Here is a 12,940-nt window from a genome sequence, read left to right as displayed (position 1 = left end):
GCCGCAAAAACAAACAAATTTTCATAGAGGCGTAGGTTTGTTTTGAAAAGTACAGTATAAAAAACAGCATCCCCCTCTACAAAACCCCAGCCCCCCCTCTACTAAACCCCAGCTATTGTTTAAAAAAAACAAAACAATATTAGCCAATAAGCAGACTCCACTCACATTGCCGCTGCCAGCATGGGACTCCGGAGTCCAGCCTCTGGTATACCCCCAAAGGCGCGGTCCGCACCCTGTGCCAAAGCAGATCCTCCCGCTATTCCATGAAACCCTGTGAAGGTGGAGCACATTGACGTTATGTGCATGCCTCTGTGCACCTCCAGTTCCTTCACTGTCCAGCCGCGGCCATCGAAACACTGACCAACATACACTCACTGGCAGACACACACACACACACTTTCTGACAGACAACACACTGACAGACACACTCACTCTGTGACAGACACACAGACATTCGCTCACTGACAGACACACACTCTCTGAAAGACACACACATACTCTGTGACAGACACACAGTCACTCACTGACAGACACACACTCACACATTTACACATTCTTGCACACACTCACATCATTTTATTTATTGTTCTCTACCTTTAGGAGCTGGTGTGGGGCCTCTCCCTGGGGTCCAGTGGGGATCTTCTCTCGGGAGGTGTCCTACTTGCTCCTCACGAGCGCAGTTAAGTGATGCCGTCATATTCTGGCACCACTACAGAGGGCACGCACGAGGGAGCAGTGAGGAGCAAGAAGACTGGAGCTCCCTCGCTGCCGCCAGCAACCTCTCTAGGCACCTGCAATGTGGGGAGAGCAGGTGTTTACTCTACCTTAGTAAGCATGGCAAACTTGCAGCTCGCTGGGCCGTAAAGATATTAATTGTGGGACACGAGTTTGACATGCTTGTACTACACTATATTGGTGTCTATTTTGTTTGTTTTACATACCTCCTACAGTCACTTTACAAAGTCATGATGAAAGTTGAATGAAAGAGGAGGCATCGGACAGACAACAGAAAATAATGCTACCACTATTTCTGGACCCTGTTTTTCAGGTGTACGTGGTTGGAGGATATGATGGGCAGAATAGACTGAGCAGTGTTGAATGTTATGATTCATTCTCTAATCGGTGGACAGATGCTGCTCCACTTAAGGAAGCTGTGAGTTCACCAGCAGTCACCAGCTGTGTTGGAAAACTCTTTGTGATTGGTGGGGGACCCGATGACAACACCTGCTCTGACAAGGTATGGTCCACATCTAACTGTAACATTAGTAAACTAGACGCTTCCATACTCTTCAGCTATTCTGGTTGACTGAATACGTTTGTTATAGTGGAACATAAAATGGAAACTCCAAATTTTGGTCACTCCGATATTGCAGATTTGGAGTCTCCAATTAAAGCATATTATAATAGAGTTCATACTAATTATGTTTTGGTGATCCATTTAAGAACAGATTGTGAGGCTTTCACTTGATTCATTTTCCGCAGAGAAGTGCTAGTATATGAAGAACAGGGTAAACCTTTCTAATATACCACCAAAGAGCATGTCAGAAACTTACATAGTTATGTGTGCTCTGTTCTAGGACCAAGTCTGTAACTATTGTAACTAAGGGCTGAAATGTGTTATCTAACTTATATCTAAGAATTCACCAAGATTCAGATTTGTTTTTTAGGACTATGTGACAAAAGCAACCTGCAGGGGGAGCTCTAGCAGATTGGAAGTTGTGCAAACTGGGCGGCCAGTATTGCCAAACCGTGCAGATGTAGATGCATCCAATCCTCCGTACAATAAAATGATGTTTTGAATCTTAATTTTATGTACAAGAATAGAAAACATTCTTTGTATATTTCCTGTTTATTAACTGCCAAATGTCATACTGAAAATAAAAAATGTATTTAAATTAACTGTTTAGTTATGCGTAGAGGCACTAGAACTTGTCTGGAGTGAATCAAATTTATGTTGTTTCATATGTATCACAAAGTAGCTAAATGTGAGCAGAGGTATTGGCTAAAAAACACAGTCTAAACCACCACTTACAATGTTGCATGCCATTAGTGATGATGTACAGAAATGTACTCTTTTTATACATGTTTACAGTTAGTGTATAGAGGTTTATGTTCATGTTTATAGGTTTTGGATAACTGTTCTTAGGTTTAGAGTCAGAGTACTAGCCACATCTGTTAGCATGGCTAAAAAAGATGCGCTTCCGCAGTAGTACATGTTGGGTTAGAAGCTAGGCCACTGAGGACCCGGGGTTTACATGTGCATGGTTCTCTTCTGTACCCAGCAACAATGTGCACCATTACTACAACGAGATTGCAGGATATTGAATGCCTTGTCTTTATTGCTTTGCTATAATGTCACTTAGCATTTTTAATTCACCATTATCAGGACATTACTTTTAATTAATTCATGATTCGTGATTTCGGAGTAGTGGTATCACATACCCCCGCTGCTTGTCATTGGTCCTCCCAGCCCTTGTTACCTTCAGTGTGACATGTCCGTAAAAAGATGTATTAAATCATCAAGTCTTGATAAAGTTGTAACGAAATGCGTAGATGGTGGCTGTCAAGTTTGATGTTTTGAATCTTGTGAGGCACGTCATTCCTGGTATGGTCACACTGTTTTGTTTTGTGCTGGGAATACATGGATTTTATCTTTCTGGCTGTTCCTGAGGATGTAATGTTAAATTATTTCTGCCTCCCTTGTGGTCCACCTGACGGTGATAGGCGGGACAAGAAGTATTGATAGTCAAATGTTCTATAGATCTGTCACTGACCGAGCATCGCATTGAAATAGGTTTAAGATAATGCATTGGGGAGGGAGAGATCAAGGGGAGATTAGGGAAGTGTAATTCTGCAGGTACAGGAGATGAACGAAGAAAGGGAGGCTAAAAGTGAATGTGAATAGTAGAATAGGACACGGGAGAAAATAAGGATGCGATGGAAGCGAGTATAAATGGGACAGGGAATGAGTACAGAAGTCGGTAATGGAATAATGAGGTAACTAAAGATGAATGCAACAGAAAAATAGAATGTATCATGGAAGGAGATATATGAAAACAATGATGAACATGGGGAAGATAGAATGATGACAGAAGATGGGAGATGAATGAGGAGAACATAATCAGATGTAATGAGGAGAGGGGAAACTTAAGGAAAGGGTGCAGTTGAAAGAGGAAGATATAAGGCATATGGAACAAGGAATGATGGGGTAGGTAAAAGACAGAGAGTAGAAGTGGGGGGATGTCCACCAAGCATATTGTCCAAACAGAATTCAGATCTTTTTATCAGTGAAGAAGAAGATTAGAGATACTTTAGATGGTGTTTTAGTGTGAAGGTGCCGAACAAACTCATGTCCTTTGCTTCATCTCCTTGCTGTACAGTTGAGTGAATGAACAACACATGTTTCTCATGTCTGGTACAGCTGGTGGAGATAGCAGGAGAAGACCGTGCTAATTCTAGTTCGACCTGACAGAGAGTGTTACCTTAGTTTATTTGTTCGTGGCCAAGTCACAGTTCCGTTCCCTGCACCAATGATTTATTCTCTGGATGTTTGTAACCTCCGAATAATTATTGGGATCTTGTCTGTGTGAAGTATTCCTACATACATTAATTCATTGAATGTTTTTGTTTCTACACTCAGGTTCAGTGCTATGATCCAGACACTAACACATGGTTACTAAGAGCCTCAATTCCTATAGCAAAGAGGTGCATTACGGCAGTATCCTTAAATAACCTCATATATGTCGCTGGAGGGCTAACAAAAGCAATTTATTGCTATGACCCAGTGGAGGATTTCTGGATTCATGTGCAGAACATGTTTAGCAGACAGGTAATTGCATAATTAGTTCAATATTTCACAAAAGAATGAAGGGTGTGCCAAGAAATAAGATGTAGTTGTTATTAATTTATGATTCAAGACAAAGCAAGTGTTTTGTTAATGCGTGTGTATTCATGTATATCATCATATATCTACTTATATTCTCTGCCCTTATGCTTTTTCCTGTCTTTCTCATCCTTTTCAAACTAGGAGATGGCGATTGGTCCACTCCAGTTGTATTTCTTCTGCAGAATCTACATCAAACACATTTCTCCTATATCTCCTATAACAGACTACCGCCCCTTCCCTGCCCTTATCCCTGTCTCAACACCTCTACCAAAGCTTATATCTATCACTTCCCTACTAACCACTAACTCGGCCCATGTTTTTATCCCTTATCTCATCATTCCCATTTCAACTTTATCTGAAGCTGACCCCCGTTGCATAGCTTCCAATTTGTTAGAGACAAAAAGTAATATTTTTGTTGTTTGAAATGTGACCACGTTTTCAAATTACCTTAGTGGCGTATTCCGAAGGTGTACATCACAGAAAGATTTGAGATAGTGATGCATGTAGTTGAGGTGCAAGGCTCATGATGCAGGGATACGTACCAGAAAAGAAGAAAAGGGTTTAAGTTTCTAGTGATAGGGGACATCAAGGGCCCTCACTGAGTTGGTAGAATAAGTCAAGGGAGAACTCAGGGAGAAGTTCTCTCAAGGGCCACCAAAGTGTTGCCAAATTGAAGGAAGAATACTCGAATGATAAAGAGGAGCTAGGGAACATGTTCTGAGTGGTAACCAAATCATCTGAGTGCACCATTCTCCAACACAGCTGTGACTCACTACAATATTGGTTTCATTTTCAATCAGATACTATAGCACAATGTGTTTACTTTAGAAGTTCTAATCTCCTGCTCTGCTATTTGAACTTGAATCACACACGATGCTGTTGCATGCTCTAGTAAGGAATTAACAGAGCAAGAGATAAGTAAATCACAATTAAACAAAGAGAAACTGAGAGAAAGAGAAGCTAATAAAATTTAGACTCTCTTTCAGGAAGTGTGTGAGTCACAACAAGCTGTTGGGAGGTGTGGCTACGGCTGCATAAATAGAGTGATTTAACTCCTAAATTGCAAAGAATTAAGCAGTGAGACATTTACATAAAACATTTAATTAAGCTGAAGTTGTTTTGCTGACCAAGCAAAGGAAGTGATGAGAGCCTTTGGATCTCTAAAGACCATTATAGGGACAGAAATGGGAGCACATGAAAAACCTGTAAAGGTTTATGTAGAGTGTTTATCTTTAGAATGCTGACCTGTTATTTGCGACATATTAGCAGTTCAGATCAGACTGTGGTTTTTTTTAAACTAGGGTAAGGAGTTTCTAAAGAGCTACACACCCATATGCTTGAGGGAGAGGGTGTCTCAAATGAAAGGGATACTGCTTTTTAATTTGATCTCTCTACTGTGGCTAACAAAGAGTTTAATATGAATATTGTAAATCGCTGCAGAATAAGTTGGCGATACATAAATGCCAATAATAAGTCCATTGGGAATCCACAGAGATCTAATTTTATCAGGAGGAAGGGCTGGATTAGTTAATACAAACTCCAAATCATTGCAAATGGCATTGTTTTAGACCACTAAAGCAACAAAATGAACTCAAAAACAGTAGATGCCAGCAAAACGGGAACAGAACAAATTACTTTCCACGTTTAAAGAGATGCACGTGGGATTTATACCCGATATCCCTATCTCTATGCCACTTTCTTATTTTTGCCCTTTGTCACATTCACTTTAATCTGTCCCATATCGTTTCCCCCTTTCATTTCCCTTGTTCCCCTTCCATCTTCTCTCTTCGTCTAATCTCCCAAGATTTTCAGAGAGGTTTATAATCTTGCTATTTCCTCATAGTTCCTATATTCTTACTTGGCATATCTCCCCGTTATCTCTCCTCATACTAGAGCAACTCATTTTCTAGCCCTAAATGTAAAGATCTTGATTACAATATAAGGGTCACATTTTATAAAGTTTATTATGGACTTGGGTGTACTAGTCCCGTTTATATACATATGTGTTCAGAATTGGTAATAAACCCAGTATCAGAGCGGTAGCTGTCTGCTCACTGCCCATATTGTTTCACAAACATCAGCATCTTTGTACATTGAATGCTCCCCCTCAAACTGTATCACTAACATATTTGTATAAATCACAATCCATGTATTCACTTCTAGAAACAATGCAGAAGCTAAATTAGCATTTATTTTCCAAACATTCTCTAAGACTCTATTTGGAAGCTTTGTTTGTCATTTCGTCACTCTTAACGTTGTGCTGTTAACGCATAATTTGATCAGTTCCCTAATAAGAGGAATTATTTTAAAATGTACCGGTCATGTTACGTACATGTTTAAAGAATATAATAGGAGGGGCAGAGCAGCAACGAAGCTGCACGGATGCCATCTTAGACAGCTCCGGCCGATTGCCCACAATCTCGCCCATATCTGCGTCCACTCACACAATCGAACATTAAAAGATCCTCCAAAAGATGCAGGAGCAATATCCGCACCGATTGATGACCTTCTTTCTCCCTAAAAGTGTGCCTAAGTGAAGACGAAGGCCTGGGTCCTACACCACACAAGAGATCCCGGACTTGGGGACCCTCCTCGGTGGAGTTTATGAGCACTGGGAGCCTACATACCAGGCCCGACCACAGCCAGAACCTGAACCAGGTGCCCAGATGCCTGCCATGTGACAGCGCTCCCAAAAGCCGAACCCTCCATCAGACCATTGAGATATCGGAGCCATATTATAGAAACAAGCGCAGCCCAAGATGGCACCCGCAGAGAAAATCCCTGCTGCCTCACCGGCCACATTACCCGAGCAACGTGACTCACAAGAGCGGGCTGACACACTCACCACGCCACCGGGACCATGGAGGATTCCAGTCCCACGACTAAGCATGATCTGAAGGTCCTACTACATGACTTCCACAAGTTACTCGCAGCAGAACTCGCAGTACTAAGGTCAGATATGCAAAACACCACTGACAGAGTGTGAGCTACTGAAGAGGACATTATAGACATCAATGCTGGCCTCTCAAATGTACAAACTGAGGTACAACAGCTTACCAAGTCACACTTAGTGCTCTCCCTACAGCTGACCTCCCTTGAGGATATATACAGACGCAACAGTGTAAAAATCCGTGGCATACTGGCCACTGTCTTACCCGACAAATTGCCTCATTATGTGAGACGACTGTTGGCGAGTATCTTGCTCTCAGCCGTGGCAAAGAAAATTGCTACGGACGGAGTGTATAGAATCACCGGCCCTATCAGGTCCTCCCTCATTACGGACTGTGATGTCATACTGCGCTGCACCACATCCCAAGATAAGGGACGTATCGTGGCAGCCTTAATGGGCAAAACACCGCTATCATTCGAAGAATCACACTTGACCTTTTGCCAGGACCTGACGAGATCAACCCTGCAAATGTGCAGGACACTCACACCGGATACACAACAAGTAAGAGTGGCCGGCGTGAAGTACCGATGGGGAGCACCGGAATCCCTCTTAGTGACCCTTCACGGAACAACCTACACCCTCACCCCTCTGGCCAAGGCACCATCACTCCTCACCTCCCTGGGACCGCTCCAACGATGACCACTCCGGTCGGGGCCAGGAACCCCGCTATTGTCACACCATTCATCCCAAGAGCTGGAGCTGAAGATCGCCGCTACACCTGGATGCCGTGCTAGCTCTACTGATCTTAACCGAGAGAAGCCGGGAACATACTGCTTCAGTCATTGCACAAGTTTGTTATTTATTTTTATCAATGCCTTGTTTCTAACTATGTTTAAACTTTCTGACTAGTTCCCCCACAAACTTTAATAGGGGCCCATTATATAAACCCTTCTACTTAAAAAGTAATGCTCTCAGGCAAGACACCTCCCCCCCAACCTCTCCGCTAGGGGTACCTAACGATGCAAAGTGCTTAAGCAAACCTAAACACATAGCACCATCCGCATTACCACCTCCAAGAATACCTTATCAAGGTCAACAGTTATCTCTGAACACTTTGCACCACTTCTCCTCAGTGATTTAATTACAACCCGTAAACTCTTTGGTACAAATTCAACCTGTATAACTGGCACACCCCCCAATAGTGCGTTTAGTTTTCCTGTCTTCACTCTTCCTACTAACACTGAGCTTTACCTCTTGAATTTATACCAATCCTTTTGTAATACCCCACAACGCATCAATCTCTACGAATGCCTCATAGGCTCACGCACACCCTACACATATTAAAAATAAAATGTGTGCTATTTCTCCATGTCACGTGAAGGTCTAAGTTGCAAAACCGCATTTCGCTGCTGTGGCAGTCGGTATAATTGTATTAATCCTCTGGCACAGAACAATAAAGAATTTAAAGAATATCACAATTCCATGTAGAAATGGCGTTTGCAGAATTGTTGGCAAATGTATAGCTTATAAAAAAAAAAAAAAAAAATTCTATTTAAAATATAATGGTCTCTTGCCTCACCTGTCAGCATTCCAGCGTTATTCAGGGTGACCAGATGTACCATGTTTTCAGGGACACATATAACTTTGTCGTATTTATGAAAACGCATTCAAAGAGTTGCCCTGCAGTATGTATAATGCATATTCTGCAGCATTCTTTATTGCCTAATTGCTTAATTAATTCATTCATTTTATTTATAAAATATTTTACCAGGAAGGATACATCGAGATTTCTCTCGTTTTCAAGTATGTCCTGGGTCCACAAATCATTGCATTGTTACAATGTGGTACAATAAAATACAAAAACAATATTAATACACAATATATACAAAATTTAACATAGAACAACCATGACAGGTGCATTCTGTTTTGAGGTATATAGAGGGATCTCTTAAAGGACTTTAGGCTTGGGGAAGATTTAAAAGTACGCAGGAGGTCATTAAATAATTGCGGTGTTCTGTAGGAAAAGGAGGATCGGGCTGCTTTCTATTTGTATTGAGGTAGACTAAATAAAGTGCTGGCACTGGATCGGAGGTTATAGGAGGTGGGAACATCTGGGGGGGAGCATTCTGCTCAGGTAGGGTGGGAGCTTCCCAGAAAAGCTCTAAAACACATGGCTGGGAAGATGAAGGGTGCGTCTGGATTCCAGTGACAGCCAGTTTAGTTCTTTTAGCATGTCACAATGGTGGGTCCTGTAATTACATTGTAGCACAAAGCGGCAGAACGAGTTATACAATGTATTGAGTTTATTTAAGGTGGTTTTGTGGTGCAGGTGCATATACTACATGCACATAGAGTAGGGGAATATCTGCTAAATACAGACACAATAAAGAAACATAGCGTTTAACTGTGTGGGGACTGACATTGGTATATAATCACAATTGGTCACTCACAAATTTGTAGAATTAAAACAGCCTTAAGCAGTATCTTTTCTTTCAGTGTCCAATGTAGTGTTGTCCCTCCTCACACGTTCATCATAAAGCAGATGTATGTATCTCAAAAGAGAAGGATATATACAAAGATGTAGTGCACTTCCAGAGTAAAGTAAAAAAGTATTTAATGACTTACATTTAAATATAAAAACAAACAGCTTGTCACCATACTACATCCCCATAATTAATGATTGGCATCAGCATTTGCGGTACAATCTTTTTCTTTACTGTAGGGCTTATGCAGGATTTGTTTCTGTACAGGTTTTCGATAAAGTTTAGATGCAAGTTTTTCTATTTGATTATTAAGGTGTTTCTTAATGACCCTAATAGGTACAGGTCAAAATTGAACTGCTCTGTATTGGGTCTTTGCAAATTTAGTGGGGCCTGATCCACATTTGTAGTTTCAGGATGCGTGTCATTTATTAGCTTGGCAATCAGGGTGGTGTAGCATCCGACAAAATAATTGTTAAAAGCATTTGCTACATACTACAGGGCTACCCTTTTCACGTGCTGCCCATCAATATGTATATGTGTCCCTAAAAACATGGTGCATCTGGTCACTCTGGCGTTATTGGGGAGAACACAGGACCTATTGTGCTGGAGGGGGGTTTGTGTTTACAGCTACAAACCATAGATCATCGTATCCCTTTAAGCATACATACATGATTTACCACTTGCAAATTATGTATCCATTACATAAAGAGATGTTTTGGCTTAAAATGAACTTGTCGTGACAGGTTTATGCTGCACAAGAGTTTTAGGCATTTGTTTTTATCCCATAATAGCAATATGCTGTATGACAGGCATCTAAAATAGAACATATGTCCATGCTCCCAGGCATTTGAGCAGCTTGGCGAAAACCACATGCGGCAGAACATAATTCAATTCAATAGTGTTATCTGTTGCAATCTACTTACATGTGTCTATTTACAAAATCTTCCAGAAACATGCTTTAATCTTTTCAAACAACCCAAGATGAATGAAAAACTCAAATAATAAAGTCTTAAAGGCACAACCTAAGCACTAATGTAACTTTAGCTTTAACTTTAGCTTAATGAAGTAGTTTTGGCGTATAGATCATGCCCCTAAAGTCTCACAGCTCAATTATTTGCAATATAGGAGTTAAATCACTACTGTTTCTGTTTATGCAGCCCTAGCCAGTGGTGTATTTTGGATTTGTGCTGCCTGAGGCATGACTAAATTCAGGCACCCCAAAATCTAAATTTGCCACCCCAATTCGTGTCAAGGCCACTTTTTTGACTGACAGACACATGCCCTCGTTGATACATGCACTGATATACACTCACTGACAGATACACAGTCATTGGCACACACATACAGTCATTGCCACACACTGTTTAACCAACACACACTTTCACTGACAGGCACACACTCTCAGATCCACATAAAATGACATACACACACTGACACACACTCACAGGCACACCCCTTCTCACTGAAAAACACACACTTTCACTCACTCACAGACACACCCTGACAGCTACACTCACTCACTCACTCACAGTAAGGTGGACAGCCCCAGAACATGAGGCAAACAAGGCATTTGTCTGGGAGCTTGGGGTGGAATTTTTTGGTGCCCCCCCTAAAAGTGCCGCCCTAGGCAAATGCCTTGTTTGCCTTGTGGTAAATACATCCCTGGCCCTAGCCACGCCTCCCCTGGCTGTGTCTCACACAGCCTCCCTACACACTTCTCGAAAAAGAGTCTACATTTTGCAGCTTCTCTTGTTGCACAGTATGTTTTAATTTAGAATGTCTTATCTCCTGCAATGTTGATAGCTTGCTAGAGCCCGTAGCAGCCTCATAATATATGATGTATGGTTAAAGTACATGCAGTCTGTGTCTGTCACAGTTAGGGGAGGTGTGACTAGGGCTACATAAACAGAAACAAAAGTGATTTAACTCCTAAATGGCAGAGAATTGAGCAGTGAGATTGCAGTGACAAGATCTATGCACCAAAAACTACTTCATTAAATTAAAGTTTTTGTGGTGCTTAGTGTTCCTTCAAGATTACCACTATGCAAAGCAATAATAAGTCTTGTGCTGAAACATATCATTACCTTTTTGCCTTGTTATAATCTTCCTGTCTGTGAAAGAGTTTATGTCCATTTAGTAGAATTCCGGAAGGGAAGATATCTGTATAGAACGTTTGCACCATGTTGCAGTGGTTGAAAATGTGATATGGTAAAAAAAAAATATTTTTCTGTATTCTAGGAAAACTGCGGCATGTGTGTATGTAACGGGAAAATCTTCATACTTGGTGGAAGAGGTGAAAATGGAGAGGCAACTGATACTATTCTGTGTTATGATCCAGCGACCAGTATCCTCACTGGAGTAGCTGCTATGCCCAGACCCGTGTCTTATCACGGCTGCGTTACAATTCACAGATACAATGAAAAAACCTTCAAAATGTGAACTGTCAATCACATTGAACAAAAAAAAAAAAAGGGAGGAGCTAGTGTACATTAAACAGACTTGGAATAATCCTTCATCTTCCAAGGGAGGCAAATCGATCAATTCATCTAGCTCAAACGTAGTATAACACTAAATTCTTAATTTCTTTTCTAACTTTTCATTTTCTGGATATATAAAAATATCTGCTTGCTTGGCCAGTGGGCGGTTTGGCTCCTAGGGAAGAAAAAAAAGACTTGTTTAATATTTTTGTAAAATTATTTTCTTAAAACTTCTTTTATATAAGTATTTTTTAATTATAATTTCTGGTTTCGCGTTGTATTTTAAGTGCGATAGGTGGATTCTTTAAACATAGTTTCTACAACCAATGCCTTTTAATGTGCCTGATTGATGAGCAGTAATTCCTTGAAAAGAAATTATTAATTGTTGAACGTATATAATTTTTACAACCCAAAAACTCCTGTACATCATTCGTTTAATTTGGGTTGCTGTATTCTGCTTTTGTTAACCACTTTAATTGCTTGCATTACCTTTTATATAGCGTAAAAAGTTATCCTTCCCCCCTTAGCTCCCCTATAAAAGTATAAAACTCACCTTATTTCAAGCGCCGCACGGGTCTGCAGGTGATATGATCAAAATGGCGGATTTTTAGCCAATCCAATGCTTTCCTACATTAAGCTTTAGTTGTTCTGGTGACCATAGTGTCCCTTTAAGGGAACACTATATCGATAAGAATACAGAACTGTAATCCTCTGAAACTGTAGTGTTTTACATTGCCGGGTTAAGAGGACAGGGACACTGCACTCAGACCACTTCAATGAGATAAAGTGTTCTGGGTGCCCATAGTGTCCCTTTCACTATTTTTAGATGCTCTGTTTTATTTTAAATTAATAAATAAGATTTAGCAAATTAAATCCTAATCCATTCCAGGCAAATAAGAGGAGAAATATATTGAAACATTCTACAAGCCAACTATGCTTCCAGAGTAGCTACTTTGGCCGTTAATTTGGAATTCACTTTGATTTTCAGACAATTCTCACTGTAGTGCATAATCCTTGCTGTCTCATTTCTCCTCTTCTCTCTTTGCTTTACGTCTGCTGGCTGCCAAGTGCAAAGGACAGAGCTTATAACAATGACTGACCGGGCGCTAAGATAGAGGCACCCATTTACAGGATCAAGAGTTGTGGATTTTAACATTTAATTTTATTTATTACACCTGACAAACATATAATTGTTACATTCAGG

The 12,940-nt window shown here is 40.7% G+C and overlaps 1 protein-coding gene across 1 annotated transcript in view; it reads left to right on the top strand.

Annotated features, from left to right (window-relative positions):
- KLHL24 (kelch like family member 24) overlaps positions 1-12,239 on the top strand; it is a 37,671-nt gene extending 25,432 nt beyond the window's left edge. Inside the window, exons 5-7 of the mRNA XM_063440956.1 lie at positions 1,049-1,237; positions 3,641-3,829; positions 11,498-12,239. Of these exons, the coding sequence (XP_063297026.1) occupies positions 1,049-1,237; positions 3,641-3,829; positions 11,498-11,698 (579 nt within the window). The 3' untranslated portion in view covers positions 11,699-12,239. The remainder of the gene's footprint in view (positions 1-1,048; positions 1,238-3,640; positions 3,830-11,497) is intronic.
- Positions 12,240-12,940: the final 701 nt, after the last annotated feature.

Source organism: Pelobates fuscus, chromosome 2 (assembly GCF_036172605.1).
Source record: "Pelobates fuscus isolate aPelFus1 chromosome 2, aPelFus1.pri, whole genome shotgun sequence".
Lineage (NCBI taxonomy): Eukaryota > Metazoa > Chordata > Amphibia > Anura > Pelobatidae > Pelobates > Pelobates fuscus.
This window is presented reverse-complemented; position numbering and strand designations above follow the sequence as displayed.